At 48.2% G+C, this 26,166-nt stretch overlaps 1 protein-coding gene across 2 annotated transcripts in view; it reads left to right on the top strand.

The window, feature by feature from the left end:
* The window catches only part of CLPB (caseinolytic mitochondrial matrix peptidase chaperone subunit B), a 148,307-nt gene extending 125,463 nt beyond the window's left edge, over positions 1 to 22,844 (top strand). Inside the window, exons 9-17 of one of the 2 annotated variants that reach the window (XM_017532932.2) lie at positions 6,440 to 6,517; positions 8,087 to 8,142; positions 13,055 to 13,099; positions 13,441 to 13,602; positions 19,652 to 19,808; positions 20,618 to 20,691; positions 20,868 to 20,987; positions 21,182 to 21,286; positions 21,676 to 22,844. In XM_017532932.2, coding sequence (XP_017388421.1) covers positions 6,440 to 6,517; positions 8,087 to 8,142; positions 13,055 to 13,099; positions 13,441 to 13,602; positions 19,652 to 19,808; positions 20,618 to 20,691; positions 20,868 to 20,987; positions 21,182 to 21,286; positions 21,676 to 21,924 — 1,046 coding nt within the window. In that variant the 3' untranslated portion in view covers positions 21,925 to 22,844. The remainder of the gene's footprint in view (positions 1 to 6,439; positions 6,518 to 8,086; positions 8,143 to 13,054; positions 13,100 to 13,440; positions 13,603 to 19,651; positions 19,809 to 20,617; positions 20,692 to 20,867; positions 20,988 to 21,181; positions 21,287 to 21,675) is intronic. The other variant, XM_017532933.2, reaches the window with a different exon arrangement.
* Positions 22,845 to 26,166: the final 3,322 nt, after the last annotated feature.

Below are 26,166 nucleotides of genomic sequence, written 5' to 3'. Positions count from 1 at the left end.
GTGCAATGGCGCAGTCTCTGCCTCCCAGGTTCAAATGATTCTCCTGTGTCAGCCCCCCAAGTAGCTGGGATTACAGGTGCCCGCCACCATGCCCATCTAATTTTTATATTTTTAGTAGAAATGAGGTTTCACCATGTTGGCCAAGTTGGTCTCGAACCACTGACCTCATGATCTGCCCACCTCAGCCTTCCAAAGTGCTGGGATTACAGGCGTGAGCCATCACGCCCAGCACAGAGTTGTTGTGATAAGCTTGAAAAACTGCTTGCAGTTCCACCCCACATCATGCTACTTCTGAAGTAACATGTTGTGCTTTCTCGTTGCCTGGACTGCCCCGCCCTTCCATGTTGCCTGCTGAGACATTCAAGACCTTGACCTTTTGTTGTACATTTAAAAATAACTGAAAGAGTATAATTGGCATGTTTGAAACACAAAGAAATAATAAACGCCTGAGGTGATGGATGCCTCATTTACCTTGATGTGATTATTACGGATTGTATGCCTGTATCAAAATATCTCAACGACCCCACAAATACATACACCTACATGTACCCATTTAAAAAAGAAAAGACCGGCCAGGTGCGGTGGCTCACACCCGTAATCCCAGCACTTTGCGAGGCCCAGGCGGGCGGATCACAAGGTCAAGTGTTTGAGACCAGCCTGGCCGATATGGTGACACCCCATCTATACTAAAAATATAAAGATTAGCCAGGCCTGGTGGCATATGCCTATAGTCCCAGCTACTTGGGAGGCTGAGGCAGGAGAATCATTTGAATCCCTTGAGGCAGGGGAATCACTTGAACCCGGGAGGCAGAGGTTGCAGTGAGCCGAGATCATGCCACTGCACTCCAGCCTGGGCAACAGAGACTCCATCTCCAAAAAAAAAAAAAGAAAGAAAAGACCTAGGCCTTCTGCACGTTGCCCTCCTCAGTCCTCCTGGATTTAGGGCCTTTCCCTGGGATTCCTGGGAACATCTTTATTATGTGTTATCTACTATGTTTGTGTGTCTTTCTCCCTCCAAAAGTCCAGAACTACTGTAAACCAGCTCTTTTTCTCTAGGGTTGGGCACACAGGGGTATAAAAAGTTGTTGAACTCAGTGAATGAAGCCTGAACCCACTGTGACATTCCGCCACTCCCCCCACCACAGATTCTCATCTCAGCCTCTTTCTGGAAGGGGTCACTGCTCTTCTCTCAGGCAGTCCCTACTCCCGTGTGTGTGTGTGTGTGTGTGTGTGTGTGTGTGTGTGTGTGTGTCTGCGCACACGCACAATGTTAGGTCTTGTCACAAGCTACTCTTTGTATTTTTAAGATGTTAACCCCTTGGCAGCAATAGTTTGCCTGCAGAAAGAATAATCCTTACTAAGGACTAAGTACAGAGCTGCTCTTTCATGATCCACCAAACCCTAGGCACCAGTCTCCACTCAGTAGGCACCTGTTGAGTACTTACCATGTTCCTTGAACCTACAAGCAGTCATCAGGAAACGGCTGATAAACATTTGTATGACTCTCAACTATGAGAGTCCCTCTGAAGGACTAGTTCCCCTAGGAGATGCCACAGACTTGTGACAAACATGTTCCAGATTAGGTTATAAAAAACTTCCCACACTATATCCCTGGCACCTATCAAGAAAGGTGAGTCGGCCCACCCAGACTGCCCCAGAACCTTGAGCTGGACAGAAACAAAGACCTGGGGTGGAAGGAGGAGGCCGCTCTTGCCTTTTTGGCACACACTAGGGCCTTCTTCCTGGAATGTCCCGTCATACCTGCAACTGGCTGGCAATCTCCCTCTCACCCTTCAAGCACAAATGTCAGACTGGCACAAATGGCTCTTCCCATACTTCCCTCTGTGCACCCATCCCATTTGGAGCCCACAGTTTTCATAGCAGCATTTACCTCTATGGCACGCACCTTGTTTGAGGCCTCTTTGTGGGTGTCCCTGCACCTAGCACAGAGCTTGTTTGCTAAACAAATGCATAAGCCTTCCTGGAGAGGGATTAAAAAGAAAGTGGAAGCCTTTTTCACCCAAGGGTGGTAGTAACCACCTGGGGCACTAAGAGACTCAAGTCTAGGCCTTACTATTCTCCTCTTCTCCTCTGTAAGATGAGAGTTGAAGCATCTGTTCTTTCCCCCTTGCAATTTTACAAAGACCAATAATTCATTTAGTCAGTAAGTATTAAACCAGTGTTGAGTTAGTCTCAGGGGTCCCTCAGAAAATAGGAAACCCAGGACACCTAGCACCTGCTCCCAGGGTATACAGTCAGATTGGAGGCACACCCTCTCCCCTAGATACAAGGGCACAGGTAGATGAAACACCTTATACTGCCCCTCTCTGAGCCTCAGTGTCCTGTGTAAAATGGAGATAACACCTACTTCTCGGGATTATTAAAAGGATGAAAGAATTACTGTAAAATACCAAAGTTAATGGTAACTGCCATTGCTGCTGCTATGACTACCATTATTTTTACTCTTATTGTTATGCCACTTGTTGCCACTTACAAATAGCTTTCATCACCATTAACTTGTTTGATCTGCATATGGGGCTGATACAATATGTGTGACTATTCCCATTTTATAGATGAAGAAACTGAGGCTCCAAAGGAGTAAGTGTTTTGGTTTGGTTTTGGTTTTGGTTTGCTTTTTTTTTCCTTCTCTGAGACAGAGTCTTGCTCTGTCTCCTAGGCTGGAGTGCAGTGGTGTGATCTCTGCTCACTGCAACCTCCACCTTCTCACTTCAAGCAATTCTTCTGCCTCTGCCCCTCAAGAAGCTGGGATTACAGGCATGCACCACCATACCCGGCTAATTTTTTCTTGTATTTTTAGTAAAGACAGGGTTTCACCGTGTTGGCCAGGCCAGTCTCGAACTCCTGACCTCGTGTTCTGTCCACCTTGGCCTCCCAAATTACTAGGATTACAGGTGTGAGCTACCACACCCAGCCAGGAATAAGTGTTTTATTCAAAGTCAGTCAACTGGTAAGTGACAAAGGTGGGACTCCACATTAGATCCTATAAACTCCAGCCCTCTCTACTATACCACCCTGTAGATAAATGCACGCCAGAGAATACAGACCTGCCAGTCAGTGGCTAGATGTGGTGTGGTGGAATTAATCAAAAAGATCTGTTGCAGGTGAGTTTTCAGATGGTCCAGTAGTGACAAGCATGGCTAAGAGAAGGCAGAACACAAGCCAGTGGGCACTGGAGCTATGTGCTAGAAGGCAGAGCATCCTGGCTGGAGCTTGTGGCGATGGGACTGGTCAGGGAAGGGAGCCAGGCTGCCTGTGCAGAAGCCCCTGATACTATCTCTAGCCCAAGAGCAGTGACCAGGACAGGGGCTCCTGAGGCTATGTGCTGAATGGCTGAGCAGGCCAGATTGGAAGACTACAGAGAACGTTTCCAGGGAGTCAGGGTATGAAAAGGTACTGTGGCAGCAGAGAGCCAGAGGAGGAGAGCCGACCTTCCTCCAAGCTCTCATAGTACAGCGCAGGCTCGGGATCAGCCAGAGCGGGGGGTAAAACCCAGGGTCTTTGTTTCTTCCCTCTGTAACCTTGAGCAGGTTACTTAACTTCTGTTTCTGTGTTTCTTCTCCTATAAAATGAAAATCACGTCCCCTGCTCTGCTTACCTTATAAAGCCATGACAAGGCTGAAATGAAATTATGTCTACAGAAGTTCTTTATAGACTATGAAGTGTTACAGAGTCCGTTGTAAATACATTTGCTGGCCACAATGAGAGCAACACCTATGACCACATCCCATATGGGCCCATCCAATCTGTCCCAGCTTCTACTCTGGCCTGGCGGCATCTTCAAGGCTCATAGCCTTGGTCCTCAGCCACCCTGCCAACCACACACACTGGGGCCCGCCTTCTCCTGTGCTTCCTGGCTGCCACCGTTTTTCATTCTGTCGGACTCCATCTGCTTGGTCGTTTTTCTCTTCAGATATTATTAGAAATATCCAGAGTTGTAATTGTTTAATGGTTGGCATTTCGCGTGTTTCACAGGGGACCCACATCAAGCTCACCCCAGACTCATGCCCTAGGTCGGGCAGAATTGACCAGGGACAGCTGTGCAGTGAAGTCTGCCTGGCATTATAAAGAGCTCTCTCCCAGGTGCATTCCTAGAAAAGAAGGGGGGAACAATGGCCCCAGGCATAATTCAATTCCTCATTCTCCATGGTGTTTTCGTACTGCGCAGCCCGGCAGTGTGCAGCTCTCTGTGGGCTGGGATGCTACCTTAAAAGAAAAGGCAAGATCAGAACCCCAGGTACATGATACCCTGGAGAACCCTTGTAGGGGGATGTCTGGGTACATCTGCTCCTCAAATATGCCACGAAGCTTGAACTCAGTTCATGCTCAAGTTGTTTCCAACGTAGAGTCTCAATTTAGCCAACTTTTAGAAGAATGTGGCTCCTTTCAGGTGACCCCTCTCATCCCTGCACCAAAACACATATACACATGTCCACACATAGTATTCACAAGTCTAGCCTTTACCATTTTAATATCTTCACTTCCTCAGATACCCACACTCTCAGCTCCCTGTTTCTGTCAGACACCAGGGACTCCCAGCTTAGCCAAGCTTGCACTTGTCCCTCTTCATTCCCAGCATTAGGGTACCTATGAGGTCTACAGGTTCCCCTTATAGCCAGCCCATTCGGAGATCCTAGGCCAGTTAGTTTAGAGAAAATCTGGATTCTTTCCCAGGAGAGAGGTTGTACTGAGCTTTTTCTCAGGCCTCTTTCAGGATTCTCAGGGAGCATTTTCTGGGCAGGCAGAAGTGGCTAGTCTGATGTCTCTGAATTTGCACAGCTTCCATCTGTTTCTGCTGAGGCCGGAAGTAGACAGAAAGTCGTATTATAGGTAAGAACATTAGAGATTGAGATGAGAAAGCCCAAAAACATGAAGCTGAACTCCTAAAACAGGTATTCCTGACCTTCACAGTCTGACCCCACCCCACCACTCCTCATGATCATTCCTGTCTCTCCACCTCTGTCATGCTGGCCACCTTTGCCTCTTCAAGTCCAGCCCATCCTCCATGATCCAGTCCTGCCTCTTCCAAAGAACCTTCCCAGACCTCTGCGGTCATTTCTTTGCAATCCAACCACACAGGATAGTAGTTTGGATCTTGGTAACTCAAGACGGGCAGACACATCCCAAACACTGTCAGATCTTTCTCGATTGACTACTGTTCCAGGCCTTGTCCTCTGACAGTTATCCCTTGGCTAATCTACCCCCTGACATTCTGCAAACCAGATCAGACATGCTGTTCCATCTGCAGAATGACCTTGACATTACATAGTGCTCTTGTCTCTTTCCTGCTCCTGACTGCCATGTTTCCATTAGTGCAACCCAAATTGATACTTTTTTGAGCAGCCTTATGTTACTTTTTTAAAAAAAAGAAGAGGGGTTTAGAGAGAGAAGCAACTCTGCCACCTATTAGTTGTATGGCTTGGGCAAGTCTCTATCTGTTGCCTCAGTTTTGTGTTCAGTATAGTGGGTTGAAAATAATACTTTCCTCTCAGGGTATTTGTGTGGGTCTTGAATAGATACATTGTTGGTGAATTTTCCCATTGTGCCTAGCATACAGCATGTTCAGTGCATAATTCTTCTTGCAGTTCTGCCTCGCTCCACCCCCACTCTTATACTTGAGCAATGCTTCTGAGCCTGATTCCCCTACTCCATAGCTAAGCACTTAGTTTCCTCAGCTTGAATGCATAGCCCTTGAATACATACTTCCTCTTGCAGAGGAGGTCATCTTGCTCTAGCAGAGTTGAGCCTCCAAGGAAACTGGTATAGATCTGTCCTACTCCCCACGCTCCTCCGCCCTCTGCCACCGGAGGCTGCGGTTAGCATCTCTGGTAACCATGTGGCTTACCCCTTCCATGCCCCAAGCTCCACATTGCCTTTGATTGGCTTCCAGAAAATGCGTTGGCTGTGTTTCCACTTCCTGACCCAGACAGTGGACCAGACCTTAGTTTCCCCAGATAGAAGAGTCCAGGGCTCACACCCCGCATCCCCAAGGGCCTGCCATGGGCTTCCGCCTCTTCCATTTGCATACGAGGAGGCCTGTAGTCTCACTAGTGATGAGTAGATGAGTAACCAGTGAAAGCTGAAGTTCCTCTCGAATTCTCCTTCACCAGTCCCCCACCCCCTTCACCTCCATTCACCATCCACCCGCCTTTCAGTTTCCCTGGCAACGCTGAGTGCTCATCCTGGAAAACTTTATCCGAAATCTGCTCTGGGCAGCTTTCCAAATCCATTCTAACCTGATTAGGTGTCTCTAGGGGCCTTGCCAGCTAATCAGATTAGGCAGCACTAATGGTAGTGAGGACTTTGAGTGGGCGCAGAGCAGTAAAACATATTGTATACTTAGTGATAATTATCCTGCCTTTTGTGTCATTGATTTATCTGCCTCCCTCCCTGTCCCCCCGTCTTGTGTGTTTGGCCATAGCGATCCGGAGGAAGGAGAATGGCTGGTACGATGAAGAACACCCTCTGGTCTTCCTCTTCTTGGGATCATCTGGAATAGGTAATTGGGAGCAGATCAGCCAGTGGGGATGGAGAGGTAGGGTAGTGCCTGGCCCAAGCCTGACAGCCCCAGCTGCTGTGGGCCAGGGTCAGCAGGTCTACCTCTAGGTCCACTTCCAGCTCTAAAAACAACAGCCTCCAAGTTACAGAGCCACCAAGAAAGAGGACTCTGTTACCATCTATCAGGTTATGAAGAGCTGGAATTATGTCCCTCCCTCTGGAAGCTGTGGTGCTAAGACTGATTCACTTGGAGGACCAGGCCCTTCAGGGTCCATTAACCCTGGTCCAGCCACTCTAAATTCCAAGAGCCTCCCCTTTGGGAACAGTTGAACCACCTCCTCTGCCCAGCACACCAGCCATGTTAAGTAAAGCCTAACTGTAAAAGCTAAAGAAGGCCCCTGATGACCAGCGCAGTGCCAGATGCATAGCAAACTTGGTTGCAGTAAGATGGGTTGAGTATTTTTCTAGCCAGTTGGGCTGGATTATCTGAGGCATTCTTTTTTTTTTTTTTTTTTGAGACGGAGTTTCGCTCTTGTTACCCAGGCTGGAGTGCAATGGCGCGATCTCGGCTCACCGCAACCTCCGCCTCCTGGGTTCAGGCAATTCTCCTGCCTCAGCCTCCTGAGTAGCTGGGATTACAGGCACGTGCCACCATGCCCAGCTAATTTTTTGTATTTTTAGTAGAGACGGGGTTTCACCATGTTGACCAGGATGGTCTCGATGTCTTGACCTCGTGATTCACCCGCCTCAGCCTCCCAAAGTGCTGGGATTACAGGCTTGAGCCACCGCGCCCGGCCCCCTATCTGAGGCATTCTTAAACCCTCATTCTCTGCCCTGACAGACCCCCCACATATCTTCACTACCACCTCCCACCATGGTCTTGATGGGAAATTTCATGGTTTAGTTGCCTCCTCTTCCCCTCCCAACATCTTCATGGGCCTCTCCTTCAGATGTAGGCCCCCAAAAGGCTACCACCACCTGACCATGATGCTACAGAACTTGACTTTTTTACTAGTCAGGGACTTCCAAAGGTTACCATCACACCAAATGGCCCTTCAGAGCCCCCACTTCAGCATTGTCATTCCTTCTCTATGTTACAAAGGACTGTGAAGCCACAGTGAAACGTACCATCAGCCCCTCCCAGCCTCTCTCTGGCATGTGGTTCCAGGGCCTGGCTAAATAGCAAGACTGTGGATAGTGAGAGGGATACACGGTGGTAAGCCAAGCGGTCTGGGTATGCCTAGGAGAGGTGAGGTTTAAATTGGGCTTGAAAAGGCAAGTTGCTTCTGGATTATAAAGTCAGCCTCTCACTCTTAGGATGGTGCTACAGAGAAAAGTCCTCAATCCCCATCCCTGAAAAATTTAAGATGCAGTGCAGACTTTGATTCTGGTCCCACCTTCACCATTAACTCCCTAGGTGACTGTGGGAGAGTCACTGATACTTTCTGCGCCTCAACATTCTCATCCATAGAATATATTTTTTCTAGTGTCCATGCATTTCTAGTATTCTTTCATTCCAGCGGATAATCACCTGGTTCTAACCCAACACCTCTCCCTTCTTTCTTACTAGGAAAAACAGAGCTGGCCAAGCAGACAGCCAAATATATGCACAAAGATGCTAAAAAGGTAAGGACTGGGACCTAGATCTGATCTGCAGATCGTAGAGACCTCACCTTCCTGCTATCCCAAAATATCTGACTCTCTGAATTCAGCAATAGGCAATCAAAAAGATGGTCCCTGACCCAGGAAGCAGATTTCAGCTCTGGCCCCAACATGGCCACCAATTGCTCCAGAGCTTTGGGCACTTTTGTGCCTCAGTGTCTTCATCTGTAAAACAGGAATAATAATCCTTCCCCTGCCTGACTCTTGAGGGAACAAAGTGAGATCCAGCATACAACATTTTCAAGCATCTGTGCTATGCCAGGTGTTGTACTGGATGCTGCTACAGCATTTATAAAGACACTCTGCCTGCTCCAGGGAGCTCAGGTTGGAGAGGGAAACAGACTTAGAAAGACACCATTACTGTTCAGTGCAATCAGGGCTGTGCTAATGTGAGTCTTGGGGGCTGTAGGAGAAAACAGGTAGGAATAAGAGGATGCCTTGTTGCTTCTCACTATCCTGCATGAGCTTTTAGACATGGTTTCCTGTGTCTTGAGCCTGGGGTGCATATAGTCTGCCTTCCTCCATGGCTCAGAGCCCTGGATTCTCCACAGGAGAGGGCCATCCCCATCCCCTGTTTGTTCACGCTCAGGTTTTCCAAGGCCTGCTCAGTTTAACTTTCTAGGCAGACAGGAAATGCTTTCATGCAGAGAGAAAGTACCTTTGATTGGCACTCTCAGAGAGTGCAGAAACATTTTACTGAAAGCCAAACATTCTCCTACCAGCCTTCCCAGTATCCAGGGCAGGAGGCCGCCTGAGACCCTGGATACTCTTGCCTTTCTAAGGAAAGCCTCCCTGGCCAAGGCAATGAGGAGTTGCTTAGGCCTCTGCCAGCCAAGTGGCCCCAGCAGCACAGAGTCTTGGACTCCTGTTCTCTTTCTAGGCTGCCTGCCCCACTGGCAGCCACAGAAACAAGGTAGCTCAGATTGGGTCCTCCTGAGCCCCCTTCTGCTTCATAAATGGCTAAAGGCTCTTAAACCCCCTGGTTCTGCCAGTAGCTGTGCTCTGCCTCCATCAAACCTGGAGCAGACCCACTAGACAAGCAGGCAAGCAAGAAACAGCGCAGAGCATGCTAATGTGCTCCAACTGAAATAGCATTTTTAAGTCAATTCATCAGGTTGGCAGCGATTGAAACAATTAGCACTCTGGAAAGGGCCATAAACTAGCAGGACTATTAGGGAAGATGCAGTTTATGGGCAGGAACCACCTGATTAGGGATGAAGAATTCTGAGTGGTTTAATTTTAATACTGTCAGAAAGGTTAATATTTAATTACAAATTATAATCTCCTTATCCAAGCTGTCTTCATATGTCTTCATACACAGTGGAAGTAAAAGGAAAGTATCTACTGACTTGCCGGTGTAGAAAGGAGAAGGGGCTTGTTAAAAGACTAATAATGCAAGTAATTTTTTAGTTGGCACATCTAAATGGGAGACAGATTGACCCCAGTGCAGGATGAGGTTGGCATCCTTCAGCACAGGCCTCACTCAGAAGGAAGTAACACCGTCATCCCTTGGAGGCAGCGCAGAGCACTGTGGTAGACAGAGCTCTGGAGCAACCATTCTTTGCCTCAGGTTCTAGTTCTTCTACTTTCTATTGGCCCTAGGCAGGAAAACTTTACCCCTTGAAGTTTCAGCTCTCTTGCCTCAGGGTGAAAGCCCTCTAGTCCTGTATCTTAGGTTATGGTGAACATCAAGTGAGATAATAGGAATCACATCTAGCTCAGGATCTAGCAGACAGCAAGTGCCTAATCCTTGGCTTGAATTTATTCATCATTTCCTACTTACCACAGCAGCACCCCGTCTACACTCCTATTTGATCCTATGGGGAAGATAGCATGGATGCTGAATTAGACCCACTTTTCAGATGAGAAAACTGAGGCCCTACAGCAAGGTCACCTTTTAGGGGAAGAAATAAAACCAGAATCTAGTCTCTCAACTCCCCACTGTGATACTGTTGTTCTCAGTGCTCTAGGAAGCTAGATTGGAAATGTGCCAGTGTGTCCCCATTACACACTGGGAGATGAGAGGCATGAGAAGCCCTGTAAACACAACCATGTATTTTATTTTTAAATCATAGGTGGTGCTTCTATAAAACTCCTACCTATACTAGCCCTGTGGGTCAGCTCATTACAGAATCTGTGTTTAGCATTGACACTTCATAGCCACATGACAGGTGACAGGCATGTTTAAGACCTGCCTTCAAAATCCAAGAGAGCCCTGGACTTTAAGCTCTATAACCTGTGTACCCAGGACCCAAAGATTGATATGTGGAAAGTGTCATTCACAGAGCCCACTGTAAAATAGACTTTTATCAAACAGAAGCTCCCTTTAATTTGCCTCCCAAGATGGCTGATGAAATGAAATGAGCACTGGCCTGGAGTCTGGTGATGTGAATAATACTTCTGGCTCTCTGATCCCTAGTTTCTTCATTTGTAAAGAGACACTGACAACTCCAGATCTTGCTGCTTCACAGGGCATTCTTTGTACATTTATATGATTTCTTTATCAGATCCGTGAACTTATTTTTTTCTCTCATTAGCCTGTGTGCTATTTCTCCCAAATTGAGTGGCCCTGTTAACTTTCATTACTAGAGCTAATAAGCCTTGAGAAGGAACCTTAATGGTGTTCTGTGATAGCATCATCAGGTAGGGTGATGGAGCCCAGAAGACTTAGTTATAGTGGCAATATGATGAAGGTTAAAGAGCAAGTATCTGAGTCCACTGCCTGGGTTCAAATCCCAACTGTATCCTGCTATGTGGAGTTGGCCAGGACCTGTTTACATCAGCTTTCTGGATTCCATAATGGTGCCTGTCTCACTGGACTGTTAGGAAGGTTAAATGAGATAGTGATGTAAAATGGTAAACGCCATTCTTGGCACGTGGTAAGCAATCAGTACATGTTGGATGTTACTCTTATTGTCCTTGCCTCACTTTGTTGATAACCCCAAGGTAAGATCATGTGAAATCAAAATGATGATTGTGGCTCAGAAAAATCAAGCCTACAAACTTGTTCGAAATTACATAGCAAATCATTAGAAGAACTAGGGTGAGAATCCAGGTCACTTGACATAAGTAAGCTTGAGAGTCTATGCTCCCTGTGTCCTCAGACATTCACTGGCATCTGGACACAAAGCTGAGAACCCTTCAGGCAAAGACTGTCAAGAACCCAGCTGACTGACAGAAGGGAAACTATGAGGCAGGATAGCATGATGGCTAAGAGCACAGACTTGGAGCCGGACTGCCAAGCATGGGTGACCTTGAGAAAGTTACTTTAATCTCTGACTTAGTTTTCTCATCTGTAAAATGGGGGTGATTGTAGTGCTTACCTTAGAGACTTGTACATGTTCTAAGCCCTTTATATAAGCTTGCTTAACATTGCTAGGCACATAGTAAATACCCAGTAAGTATCAGCTGTTATTAATCAGAGACCCATCTTGTGGCTTTCAGGCCATTGCTGTCTCCCAGTTTCCCCTTGGCCATCCTACCACCCTTTCTGAAACCTGCAGATCTCTTGGCTTAGTGGCCTAGGGATCCTCTGGAAATGCTTGCTGATTCATGCCCCATGTGCTAATAGCAGTGCTTTCCCCCATGTGGCCTTAATAACTTCTCTAAGCCCTGTCCCACCTCTTGGATTAGGTCTTCAGACCCCTGATGAGGCAGGGAGAGGAGCCAAGAGCCTTGTGTAATGCAGAACAAAACCACAGCTCAAAAAGGGGAGGCAGCATGTCCAAGGTTACACAGGCAGACAGAACTAAGACTGGAAGCCAAGTCCCCTGGCTCCCAGCCCAAGGTTCTTCTTGCTACCCTGTATCTCAGCTATAGAGTGACAGGACAGAGAAAGAATTAAAAATGCATCACGGTGTGAATTTCTGACCAGTGGCCAAGCTAGAATATGGCCCTGGATTTCAGAATAGCTACCTCCCACTGAGGGTCTTGGCACCCCATCATTGCCAGCTCTCAGAAGGATTCAGTGAATGCTATCTCTTAGATGGAAGCATGTGCCAGTAGGAGAGGAGCCCGGGGGACTGTGGGGAATTCTGGTCTGGCTGTGGCTAGACAGGGCACCTGTGGATGCCTTTATAGCTCCCTAATCAGGTAATGCCTCTTGAAAACCAGCGGGTATTCTGCCTGTGTTAACTCTTCAGGTCACACACTGCAAGCTGTTCTCTTCCCCAGGGGCTAACCATGGTCCTCACCCATGGGGCCACGTCCTCAGAAATCACCCCTACACCCAGTGGTGAAGAGAGAAGGGCTGTAAAGCCGTGTTATGGATATTCTTTGAATGAAATGAAGAAATGTAAATAAATTTTAAAATATATTCATTTTGAAGAAAAGTAAATCAAAGAGACAGGGCATCACACAGACTTGCAGAGTTGAGGGGCATTCTGGAGCCATCTAAGTGTTTCTGTCTCCCTCACTTCACAATCCACACCAATCGTGACTAACTTTGTCCATGTCTGCACCACTCCATGGGGCACTCCTTAAGGACAGATACCAAGACTTGTTCCCTGTTGTAACTCTGGTGTCCAGCACACACAGGGTGCCCTCAGGAAATGTGGAATGGAAGGGTGGGTGGGTGGATGATGTGGTAATCAGACCAGGAGAGACCTAGCTGAAAGAAGACACCCCAAGTCAGATTTAGAAGGTCAAGCACATGATTTGGATGTTTTAGGGAAGAGAATGAGGGACTCGTGGGAAGTGAGTGCACAGAAAAGGAGACAGGAAGCCAGAAAAGAAAAAATCTCCTGAGCGTGAGATAGAAGATTTTGTGTTGGTGTGGTCTGAAAGCCTTGGGGATAGTTGAGGTGCTCTCCTCCCTAACCCTTCTCTTCACTTTCCTTCCTCCAAACGAACTTGGTGCTTGCTTGTTTCCACACAGGGCTTCATCAGGCTAGACATGTCCGAGTTCCAGGAGCGACACGAGGTGAGTGACAGTCCTTGGTTGAAGCATGGTTTCTCAGCACGACTGCCTGGGTATTTCATGACTTGTCATTTGGGCCTTTGGGCCTCAGATCATTCCAGCAGCCTTGGGATTTGTCATTGGGAGCACAGGTGTATAGCAGGGTCACTGATCTGCTTCACATAGGATTTGCTCTGAAGAATAAACATTGAAAAGATCTATCTGCCACACCAGGAGAGGGACAGCCAATTGTCTTTGTTGAAACAGGCAGTCTTAACAGTGTATAAAGTCATCTTCCCATGCATGCCCCATGTTGAAAACTTGCACAGAAAGGCCTTCCTAGCATGTTTCCTTCCTTCCACCAGGTGGCCAAGTTTATCGGGTCCCCACCAGGCTACGTTGGCCATGAGGAGGGTGGCCAGCTGACCAAGAAGTTGAGGCAGTGCCCCAATGCCGTGGTGCTCTTTGATGAAGTAGACAAGGCCCATCCAGATGTGCTCACCATCATGCTGCAGCTGTTTGATGAGGTGAGAGTCACCTTGGGCCAGGATGGAGCAGGGGGACACCTGGAAATATGGGGGGCTGAACAGCAGAAAGCAAGGGCCCAGAGGCTAGCTGGTCTTCCCTTGGCTTCCTGCTTCCACATGCGTACGTTCATTCATCCAGCAGATGCAGCTTAGCCCCTCTGCACCAGGGTCCTCAAGGGAAGACCAGCCCTGCCTAAGAGTTGAAATTGTGTAGCTAGGGCCACCTTCTAGAGAGACATGGTATGGCAGAGGTGCCATGAGAGAGAGACATGAATTTTTAGTTCCAGCTCTGCTCCTGACTGGCTTTGTGGCCTTGGCAAGTCACTGCCCATCTCTAGGCATCAGAGACCTCATGTGACAAACAAGGAGGCTGAATCAGAGAAGCCCCAAGAATCCTTCTGCCTCGGACAGCTTTTGTTCCTCCCTGTGTGCCAAACGCTGTCTCCTGCAATTCTTTAAAATGCTAACATTGTTGCTGTTAATGGTGAGATGCTGATACTCTGGTTCATGGGCCTTTCTCTTCTGAGAATCTGAGGGTTCTCACAGACAGTTCAGTTCCCGTGCTGGTAAGGTTAAGTTCTGAATGGAGAGAAGAACTCACTTCTATCCAGTACCTTCTATGTACTAGACTGTACTAAAGACTTTATAGACATTATCACTAATCCTCACATGTAGGTAGAAAAATTCCTACCAGGCAAGGTAGAAATTGTCTCATTTTTTTACAGATAAAGAAACCGAGGCTCAGAAAGTTTATAAAAGATGTGCCTAAGGCTGGAGCTGCTGTGTAAAGAGCCAAGATTGGGCTGCAGATATGTCTGATTCCAGAGCCCCAGTTCTCCCCCCATACTACTGTTTACCTTCAGCCAGGCAAGGGATTGCTTATGATCATGGAAAAGATGACTTCCACCTTTCCAGGGCCCTGCTCCATCAAAAGAGCATGAGGAGCCAAGGACTGAACCGGGGCTGAGGCCTCTGTTCTTCCGTGCAGGGGCTATATTAGCCAGCACCAGGCCATGAGTCCGGCTTACCTTTCTACCTAGCCTCCTGCAGCCCTGGGAAAATGGGAAGGTGGTTTGCTTCCCATGTCACAGGAGCACAGGGAGGGAACTCCTCCAGACTGAATAGCACATCAGGTACCAAGCCAGGAAGACCTAGATCCCGATCTCCTACCAGCTGCTCACTGCCTTCCCCACCTGGCCTAGCCTCCTTGCCCCTGCCCATTTTGTTGGTATCTTCCTAGCTCTTCAGCCGCTCCCTGCTGGCAAACCTCCTGCTGAGGAAGAAGAAGCCAGTCCTTCAGAGGTCACAGACTCAGTTACTCACATGTGTACCGTGTACACTGAGGCCTCCATTCCAGCCTCTTGATGGGATTCAAGTGCACAGCTATGGCCAGACCCAAACATGTCCTCTGGGAGCTCTCTGCCTGGTAGACAGGTGGAAAGGAGACATGGTAGTAGCTGGCATTTTGCATTTTATGTGCATTCACTGTTTTAAGAGGTTTAAGTGTATCAGTTTAAACCTTTAAACAACCCTCCAAAGACAGTTATTATTACAGCCTCCATTGAACAGAGGTGAAAACTGAAGCAAAGTAAGATTAAGTAGTGATCATGCAGCTGGGAAGAGAGAATCAAGGATTCGAACCCAGGCAGCCCAGTTCTAGATCCTGCAGCCTGAATGACTGCCATGCAGCTAGGGCCAAAAGAGCCTGGTCAGTCTCAGTGAAGCACTCAAGGGACAGGACAGGACAGCTCAGGGAGGGTGAGCATTGCGCCTGTTTGATCTCTGGCATCCCTGGAGAGGTACCTCTGATGGCATTCTTGGCCCAGAAAGACGAAAGGCAACTGCTGACTGAAGTAGAAGCAGCCCTGCTCGTAAGCCCTGTCTCCCCTACTCTGCCACTTCATTCTACTGACTGCCTTTTAGGGGTTGAAGGAATTCCTTCCTGCAGCTGTGTTGTCACCCCTTTTCCCAGCCCCAGCCTACTATAGTTTCCAATCCTCTTGGTTCCATTGGCCAAAGCTGCCATCCAGGTTCACTTAGATTTATGCTCTTTGAGAACAGGTACTTGTCGTGTTCGCTTGAACCATTCCCAGAGCCCACGAAGTCGGGGGAAATGTATTGACTAATTTAATCCAACAGTAGTTTAGCTAACCTTCAGTGGGCTAGTAAGTACTAGGTGAGGAGAATGGAGGGGCTGGTGGTAGGCACCTAATATGCAGAAGCGCAGGGCGTGAAGCAGCCTGGCATGCTCAGGGAACTGCAGCTGGTCAGTACTACTTGATTGCAGAGGGAAAGCAAGGACAGAGTGGTAGAGAGGAGGTCAGTAAGGTAGACAGGGCCCAGTTAAAATGCCAGGCACAGAAGTGTGAATTTCTCTCGTAGAGAGTAAGGAGTGTTTGAAAGACTTTAAGCAAGAAAGAAACAGATTTTCACTTTACAGAGATGCTATGGGCAGCTATGTAGAGAAAGGATGAGAAGGGAGAGGGTCACCAACAAGGAGACTGCTGGGGAGCCTAAGCTAGAGCTAGGAAGGCCATGGGCTGGAGAAACTTACTAGAAGGTTGACTGAGGAGAGAGGGAGGAGCCAAGGTGGCCAGTTGGCTGCTGTGGCCATCAGCTGAGGTGGGGAACACAGTGGGAAGCAGCAGATTGGTGAGGAAGGTGAGGCACTGGGGTGTGGAAATGCTGAAGGTGAGATGCCTGAGGGACATCCACGCAGAGATGGCCAAGAGGCCGTTTATCAGGGCCAAGAGGCAGTTCATGGGTCTGGAGTTTGGGAAAGGTCTGACTGAAAATAGTAGTCCAGGAATCCTTCAGCCCAGAGAGGTTAACAGAAGCCACAGGAATAGATGTGGTCTCCAGCCCAGGGAGTGTATAATGTGCAGAGAAAAGAGGACTACACTCAGAGCCTTGGGACCTATCAGGGAAGAGCCAAAACAGACTCACTAGAGAGGTAGGAGGCAAACCGAGGCAGACATGGTGGGTCACACCTATAATCCCAGCACTCTGGAAGGCCAAAGCAGGCAGATCACTTGAGCTCAGGGGTTCGAGACCAACTTGGGCAACATGGTGAAACCTTGCCTGTACAAAAAATACAAAAACCAGCTGGGTATAGTGGCATGTGCCTGTAGTCCTCACTACTCAGGAGGCTGAGGTGGGAGGATGGCTTGAGCCTCAGAGGCGGAGGTTGCAGTGAGCAGAGATTGCACCACTGTGTTCCAGCCTGGGCAACAGAGCCAGACCCTATCTCAAAAACAAAAAGGAGCAAACCGAAAGAATGTGGCTCATTTGTTTTATTCATGAGGCACTGTGTGGGGCAGGGGGACACTGACAAAACAGACACAGCCCTGACCTCAGTGTGACCAATGAGTGGGAGACGGGCCTCTAAAAAGCAGTTCAGTCCACTGTGATTAGTGCTGCACCAGGGACAAGCAGCACTTGTAGGGGCACCTAATCCAGACTGGAGCTGTGAGGAAAGCACCCCCATCCCCACCCAGTCTAGTTTTCCCAAGCCTGGGCCCAGAAAAGCAAGAATTCTATTGCTCTCATCAAAGCAGGACTAATGCTGGCCACTTACAGGTAACCCCAGGGCAGAAGTCCCAGGAAAAGACTAGTCCCCAGAGAGCCCAGCCCCCACTCCTCCCATCAAGGATTCATATGTGAAATAGTGGGAGAGCAGCCCCGTAACCCTGGGGTGAGCATTCAAGCCCCACCCAGGATGTGCATGCTTTGGTTGTTAGAGGGAGGTGAGGCACAGACAGCTCCCTGTTTGGGATACATCTTTATTGCCCAGGAAACTGAGAGGAAGGAGACATGAGCACTGAAAATCACCCTTTGGGTCAGTTGTGCACTGCACCTGCTCCCCTCACCCACCTGGGACACATCCTCAGGCCCAGTTATGAGCAGAGCTTTGATCTCTTAGAATGAAATTGCTGCTGGGTTATTGCTCTGGCCAGTGTAGCAATGCATGAACTCAGTCCTTGGGGATAAGCTCTGCAAAGTGAGTATGGAACACATACAGTGTCATATGCGTTACACTGTCATACATGTTGGACATGTCTCTAACACACACACCCCTGGTGCCTAAAACTAGAACTGCCTTCAGTGGATTCTGTTGGATTAGAACCCATAAGCAGAGGGTAAGAGTGAAAAGCTGCTGGTAAAGCTCAAGGACATCCGCTTGCACCCTTGCTTCCCCTTTTCCTGCTTCAAGGCAAGGACAACAGAGTGACTAGCTCCAGGACGTGGATCGCCAGGCCCCTTGGGAATTAACAGTTTCTCAGAGGCCTGTCAGTGGAAAGCAAGGCTGGAAAGCACACCCAGCATGCAGTAAGCGCTCAGTTGATGCACAGTCCTTTCTCCTTTGCTCCTAAAGGGCAGTACTGGGTTTACCATTACACTGGCTTTAGAAGCAAGGGCTGACCCTGAAGCTCAGGCAGGGCCCAGCATCCCTGGCTCAGGCAGGAGGCAACAGGCTGAGGTCAGTGACGTATCCCCAGAGCCATGGTTTCTGGCTTAGCGGGAACTGTGCTTTCTCTGCTCCCCAGAAGAAATCTCAGGCAGATCTCCTCCCTAGCATCTGTCCCAATTGCATCTCTCCAGTGAAGATCAAAGGATACAAACTGAATTGGGCAAAATTCTGAGAAATTTCTGTTGAAGGAAAGAAAATAGCATGAGGCCTCATTCATCCAGCACCATTGGTATGACCTCTATAGCCTGATGCAGAGGGAAGGGCATGGGCTCTGAGGTCAGACAATTCAAGTCTCACCTCTACCGTATCCTACCTGTGAAACCTCAAACAAGTACTGAACCTGTCTGAGCCTCAGTTTCTTTGTAGGGGTCCTAACTGCACCTACCTCCAAGGGTGGATGTGAAGATTCTGACCTCCAGCAAGCAGGTGTCAAACACCTACTCTATTATCAGATGCTGTCCTGGGATACAGTGATGAACAAGACCCAGCCTTTGCATCAGGGAGCTACTTACCTAGAAAGGAATGGAATTGTACACAGAAAGCACTAAGCAGAGCATCTGTGATGAAAGTAGAAGTCCCTGTCTGTGTTCAGCATTGTCACTCTGTCACTTGCTCTCAAGGAGTTCCCGGTCATTGCTTTTGTTATAAATGATATAAAGTGCTATTGTATGGTCATGCCCTTGAGGTTCACTGAGTAAGCGGGGCTCTGTACCCTTCAACTGATTGGCCCCAGAATGCTGTACTTTTATCATTCTTCTGTCTCTGCCCTCCGCTGTTTGCTCCTTTTCTCTCTTTGGTGCATCTTTCTCCAGTATAGATACCTCCTGTATCCCTTCTAGAAAGAGCTGAGGATTCCAAGGAAGCTGGCTTCCTAAAGTGGTTAAAGAAGCAACCTCATTTTTTATCCTTCTCTGTCAGGCCAGATGGCAGCTCCAAAGATAAAAGATTGTCCTGTTTCAATTCATTATTTATCATCTACTACACTAATAATAGCTCTGAACATTCTTACAGCATGGTTTACTAAGAATTTTGCAGATAACCACATCTGTTCCTCACAGTAGCCCTGTAAAGTACCCTCCTCTGAATTCCTACAGCATCCTGTGCTTCCCTTTATCATCATGCTTAACATATTGGATGGTTATTGCTTGTTTCCTGTATCTCACTGCTTCTCTATACTGGGAGAATACAGCATAAGTTGAAGGCTCATTGACACCCCAGTACCCCCACCACAGAGCCTGGCTCAGAATGAGCCTCTGAAAAATGTGTTGGTTGCACAGATGGGTGTTTAACTCTGACTTCTGGATACCAGGGATAGTGGGGTGCCCCAGGAGATACCAGAGAGTAAGTGCAGCCTTACCCGGAGGCACTCAGTAGTTAGAGCAGTTGCAGTCCAGGGCAGCAAGCACAGCAGCCAAGGTGCTAGTCCAGTGCTTAGAGAACCGAGAGGAGGGAGCAGCTGACTGCCGGGGCTGGAGGGAAACAGGGCTCAAAGGCCTCCTGAAGGAGGTGAGAACTGAGAGTGCTGAGGCCTGCTCAGGCTCACAGCTTCGTGACTGTATCCTTCCCTTCCCTTCCCAGGGCCGACTGACAGATGGAAAAGGGAAGACCATTGATTGCAAGGACGCCATCTTCATCATGACCTCCAATGTGGCCAGCGATGAGATCGCACAGCACGCGCTTCAACTGAGGCAGGAAGCTTTGGAGATGAGCCGTAACCGTATTGCCGAAAACCTGGGTATGGTGGCTGACCTGAGCAGTCTGGGCCAGTGGCCAGGCCACCAGCCTATCTCCTGAGGAAGGATGGGATTGGGGCCATTGGCCCAGGTGCAGGTGCTGGTGGGCAGCTCTGTCCCTAGCTGACACTGAGCAGACACCAGGCAAGACACCAAGTAGTGGGGGTTGAGGGAGAAACAGACAAAAGAGACAGTGTCCCTACTTTAAGAAAGCCTAAGTCTGTTGGGTGATAAGAGGGATCCAGGCATGAATGGACAGAGCTACACCAGGGTGGGAGGCCAGAAGCTGCCTAGGGTCTTAGGGGACTGAGGAGATGCACATGCAATAGATAGAGATGCTTTGGTGCAAGGAGGGGACACCAGATCAAAAAATCTATGGCAGTGGACACAGCCTTGTTCACCCAGGTCAGCTTCCTGCGTAGGTGGGCCCTGGAGAGTGCTGGAAAAAATGAGCACATCCAGCAGGAAGCTGTGTCTGTCACCTTTTCCATTCAAGATTGAGCCCTGCAGGCCCCTTTCTCCAAGTCAGGACTCAAGTCTTAATCCTGACGCTTCCTCTACTCTCCTCTTCCTCCCTCACACAACTCTCACCCTAAGGAACCATAGGTTTTGTACATAGGAGAGCTGCAAGGGCCTCAGAAAGTGCCTGGTCGGAGAAGACCAGGCTGAATCCCAGAGAGCCTGAGACCCTGGCCATGACCACACAGGCAGGCAGGACCAGGGTGCTTTCCATGGGCAGGCCAACGGGCAGGCACAGCCCCACAGGTCCCTGAGTGTGGGGAGTAAGCAGTTTATGATTCCATCTCCACAGGAGATGTCCAGATAAGTGACAAGATCACCATCTCAAAGAACTTCAAGGAGAATGTGATTCGCCCTATCCTGAAAGTAAGAGGTCTTTCTTGGTACGTCCCTGCTGGAGCCTAAGGTTGGGGGAGGGTGATCTTAGCCATCCTAAAGATCTGGAAGTCCCATAATTTCCCCAGTCTTCCCCCTGGTGTCTGGTAATTTTCCTAACTCCTCTGGATCACTGAGCTCATCCCACCCCTAACCTGGTCATGCAGGCTCACTTCCGGAGGGATGAGTTTCTGGGACGGATCAATGAGATCGTCTACTTCCTCCCCTTCTGCCACTCAGAGCTCATCCAACTCGTCAACAAGGAACTAAACTTCTGGGCCAAGAGAGTAAGAGGGGACTACCCATGGGTGGGGGCAGGATAGCCACTGGAAATCTGCAACACTGGACTGGGGTCACCCACATACACACACAGGGTAGAGCACAGTGGCATAGGGCCAGTGGCCCTGGCCTCAGGTCAGAGTGGCAAGAGATGGAAAGCAGTGGGCCACATGCAGGCACGCTTTTATCTGACCCATCTCAGGCCAAGCAAAGACACAACATCACGCTGCTCTGGGACCGTGAGGTGGCAGACGTGCTGGTCGACGGCTACAACGTGCACTATGGCGCCCGCTCCATCAAACACGAGGTGAGCACAGGAGCCTGAGAAATGAGGCGCCTCCACACCCCTCTTTCCTGGGCCCCCCAGACCCAGTCTGCCTCCCTCAGTTTGGTTGGAATTATTCACACCCAGAGCAGTGCCCATTCATAACCATAAACACATGATCACCAAGTAAAACCCCTGCTGGAGGGTAGCCAAATATGAACCCCCCTAGGACTATGGGATGGGGCTGGGAGCCTCAGAAACTGAGCGCAGTCCTGCAAGCTAGCTGTTATTAGCACCGGTTGGCAAATGAGAAAGCTGAGTCTCAGCCCAAAGGAGGTCTCTGAGTTGCCCTAGCAGTAAGTGATGGAGGCCAGCCTCCAGGCTGGGTCCAGGCTGCAGCGGTGACCACCACTTCACCTCCCCACCCACAGGTAGAGCGCCGTGTGGTGAACCAGCTGGCAGCAGCCTATGAGCAGGACCTGCTACCAGGGGGCTGCACTCTGCGCATCACAGTGGAGGACTCAGACAAGCAGCTGCTCAAGAGCCCAGAACTGCCCTCACCCCAGGCTGAGAAGCGCCTCCCCAAGCTGCGGCTGGAGATCATCGACAAGGACAGCAAGACTCGAAAACTGGACATCCGGGCACCACTGCACCCTGAAAAGGTGTGCAACATCATCTAGCAGCCACCTGCCTGCCTATATGCACCCTCACCATCCAATAAAAGCCCCTCGGCTGTGGCACGGTGACTCACCTATCTTCCCCTCATGCCTTTCCCGTCTCTACCCAGCCTAAGGCCTGCTTACCTCCTCACAGCCCCTGAAGACCCCACCTCAGCCCCAAAACCTGAAGGAGGAATTTTGCCCTACTCTGGCCCCTTTGTTGTGGGCCCATAACCTGCTAACAAGCCTTCAGGAGAGGAGCTGCCTTTCCACCCCTTCAAGGCAAGGGGTGGGGAGGTCCCTTATTTCCTTCAGAATGATCCCCATCCCCCATAGTTGCTGGACTTTCTTATGTTCCCAGGAAGCTCAGAAGTATGGCAGCTAATAACACAGCTGGCTGGAAGAAGACAGGGACCAGACTGTGAACTGCCACCCTCTGCCAGCCCTCATACAACTCAGTCCCCAGAATGGCTTCACTGGTAGTGGAGGAAGAGTTCGGAGGCCCAGGTGCAGATGGGTCTGCAATTTAGTCTGTAGCCTCCTCGTTCCATACCCTAAAATTCTAAGGGAAGGGACCCATAGAACCTTGCCTGTTTCCATTACTGTATTATGCCCACTGTTCCTCCCCACGCCATGTCCTAGGGTCAGGCCAGACCATGTTTCTTCAGCCTTGGGGACTAGGCCAGTGTTGGACACCTCTAGGAGGAGGCCTGACTGGTTCATTACCCTCCCCTACTCGAATGGAGCAGCAGTCCCAGATAACCAAGCAAGCTCAGCTCTGTGGGGACTCCTTCAAAAGACTAACATCACAGACATTAGGAAGCTGTAGGGAGAGAGATCATAGGTTTGACCTCTGCCCACGTGGCCATGTAGTTGGCCTCAGCCCTGTCTGTACAGCTTTTCTAAATGAACCTGGAATAAATATGCAGTTTATTCAGTCTGCATGTTAGTCACTAAGCAGAGGGTCTGGACACCATCCCCCAAGGGCATTTCACAGACCAGCCAATGTTTCAAGCCCACCTTAGCCAGGCACAGCAAGGTTTGGTGCATCCTTGGGCACCATCTGCAGTAGCCACCACTGATAAAGACTCCATCCACCTTCCTGCTGCAGGCCCTTTGTGGAACCCTCAGGTAGTGTCCTTAGCTAGTCTCTTATAAGAAGCAGAGAATGGGGCCAGGAGTCAAAGTCTCATGGATAATGGAAGCATGTCCTAATAGTATGATGGATATGAGGCAGTCAGAATCTAGGGTGTGGGCTCCAGAAGATGTTCGGATCACTGTCTACCCCACAGGGGCTGTTGCTCCCTACCTCAGTGACTGCTTTTCTTTTCATTGTTTTTTACTTTTTGTTTAGAAATAATTTTAGACTTACAGAAAGTACCAGAAATAGTAGAAAATTCCCATGTACTTTTCATCTAGCTTCTCCCAATGATAACCTCTTACAAAGCCATACTGTAGTTTATCGAAACCAGGAAATTGCCATGTGTGATGGCTTATGCCTGTAATCCCAGCACTTTAGGAGGCCAAGGCCAGTGGATCACCTGATATCAGGAGTTTGAGACCAGCTTGGCCAACATGGTGAAACCCGTCTCTACTAAAAATACAAAAATTAGCTGGGCATGGTGGCAGGCGCCTGTAATATCAGCTACTTGGGAGGCTAAGGCAGGAGAATCACTTGAACCTGGGATTGGAGATTGCAGTGAGCTAGATCATGCCACTGCACTCCAGCCTGGGTGACAGAGTGAGACTTCTCAAGAAACAAAACCAGGAAGTTAACATTGATAAACTACTACTAACTAATCTATGGACATTCAAATTTTGCCAGTTTTCCCCTTGATGTCCTTCTTCTTGTCCAGGATCCCGCATTGCATTTTGTTGTTGTGTTTCCTTCATCTGTCAGCCTGTGACAGTTTCTCCATTTTTCTTTGTCTTTCATGACCTTGCCACTTTGGAAGAGTTGAGGCCAGTTATTTCATAGAATATTCCCAATTTTAGTTTGTCTAATGTTTTTACATGATGTGATTGAGGGTCTGCATTTTTGGCAAGACAACCGCAGAAGTGATATTGTGCCCTTTTTAGTGCCTCCTAGCGAAGGGTGGTGGTAACTTTTTATTTGTTTCGGGGTTTTGAGACGGAATCCCACTCTTTTGCCCAAGCTGGAGTGCAGTGGTGCAATCTCAGCTCACTGCAACCTCCACCTCCCGGGTTCAAGTGATTCTCCTGCCTCAGCCTGCTAAGTAGCTGGGATTACAGGCGCCCACCACCACACCCGGCTAATTTTTGTATTTTTAATAGAGACAGGCTTTAGCCATGTTGGCCAGGCTGGTCTCTACTCCTGACCTCAGGTGATCCACCCACCTTTGCCTCCCAAAGTGCTGGGATTACAGATGTGAGCCACCATGCGCAGCCTAGGTGGTGGTAATTTTGATCACATGGCTAAGGTGGTATGTGCCAGGTTTCTCCACTGTAAAATTAGGAATTTTCTCTTTGAAATTAATAAGAATCTTCTGAGGAGATACTTTGAAGCTGTGTGAATGTCTCATTTAGCCTTAAAATTTTGCCTGCTGATTTTCGTTTTCGTCATCAATGATTCTTGCTTGTAACAGATATTGATGTTGTGCTTGCCTAATGGTGACTTTATTTCCTTATTTTACCTGTATTTATTAATTGGTATTCGACTATAAAGAAGAGCTGTCCCTTCTCCTCATTTATTTATTTGACAGTTTATATCAGTATGAATGAATGGTATCTGTTTTATTCTACAGGTTATAATCTAATGCTAACATAGTTTATTTTGTTGCTCAAATCGGCTCAGATTTGGCCAGTGAGAACTCATTCAGTAATGAGTACTCATTGGCACCTGTGTTGTTTCAGCATTGCCCCTGTCACTTTTTAAGCATTTTCTGGCACCACAAGATGTTTCAGGCTTACTCCTGTTTTCCCTATCTCAGCCCTGACATCTGTCATTTCTCTAAGAAGCTCCCAGTTCCTTTTATTCGAGAAAAAAGGAACTTAGAAACCAAGTAGTTTCTTGGTACCACTTGAAACAAAGTCTGGACACAGTATATATTCCTGGCTAGAGTCTCATTGCCCAAATGTCATTGCTTATAGACCGCCTCAACCCACAGAGCTGGAAAACATATGTATGTATGTTAAAACATGCAAATACACACACTTGAATTTATTATTCTGTCTGTCCATCTGTATATTATTAAAAACCATGAGCCAGGTATGGTGGCTCATGACTATAATCTCAGCATTTTGGGAGGCCAAGGTGGGAGGATCACTTGAGCCCAGGAGTTCAAGACCAGCCTGGGCATCATTCCAAGACCTCATCCTCCAAAAATTTGAAAAAAAAAAAAAAAAAAAAAATTAACCAGGCATGGTGGCGCATTTCTGTAGTCCTAGCTACTTAGGAGGCTTAGGCAGGAGGATCGTTTGAGTTCAGGATGTCAAGGCTGTAATGAACTGTGACTGTACCACTGCAAGACCCTGTCTCATATTTTTAAAAATAAATAAAAATCAGCCTGGCGCTGTGGCTCATGCCTGTAATCCTAGCATTTTAGAAGACCAAGGTGGGTGGATCACCTGAGGTCAGGAGTTCAAGAGCAGCCTGGCCATCATGGTGAAACCCCATCTTTAAAAAAAATTAAATTAAAAAATAAATAAATAAATAAATAAAAACCATGAGTTTAGATATGTTTTTAATCCAGTACTCTAGGGTTTGTGACTGCCATTTTTATAACCTTACTATTCTTTTCTGCTTTTTTTCCTGCTATCTCTGTTTCTGCTACTTTCTTTCTTTTTGATATTTAGACTTCCCATAGAGGCTCTAGTTAAGTCATCCAGTGACCATCCTGTGTGCAGTATTCCTACTAGATAGATGTCGCCTGGCTCTCAGTCTGTTGGTTCAGTTAACTGTGGCCAGGAACTCTAGGCAGATAACTCAAAATCAGATCACTTTTTTTTTCTTTTTTTTAATTATTTTTTTTTGATTATTTTTTTTTTCCTCTTTAATCAGATCACTTTTATGCAAGAAAACCAAATAGCCACCTTCTTGAGAACAGAATAAGGAGACGGTAGAACCTTAGTCTAAGGAACCTAATTAAGAACCACTTCTTTCAGAGATTCTCTGCCAGACCTCCTAGGTGGTGATGGCCCATATCTTTTCCACGGCATCCTAGGCAATGCTCAGCTCACTGTGCTACCTGTTCTAAGTCTTCATCACTAGAATGTAAGCTCGAAGAGGGCGGATACCCCAAC

Source organism: Cebus imitator, unplaced genomic scaffold (assembly GCF_001604975.1).
Source record: "Cebus imitator isolate Cc_AM_T3 unplaced genomic scaffold, Cebus_imitator-1.0 Scaffold79, whole genome shotgun sequence".
Classification (NCBI taxonomy): Eukaryota; Metazoa; Chordata; class Mammalia; order Primates; family Cebidae; genus Cebus; species Cebus imitator.
This window is presented reverse-complemented; position numbering and strand designations above follow the sequence as displayed.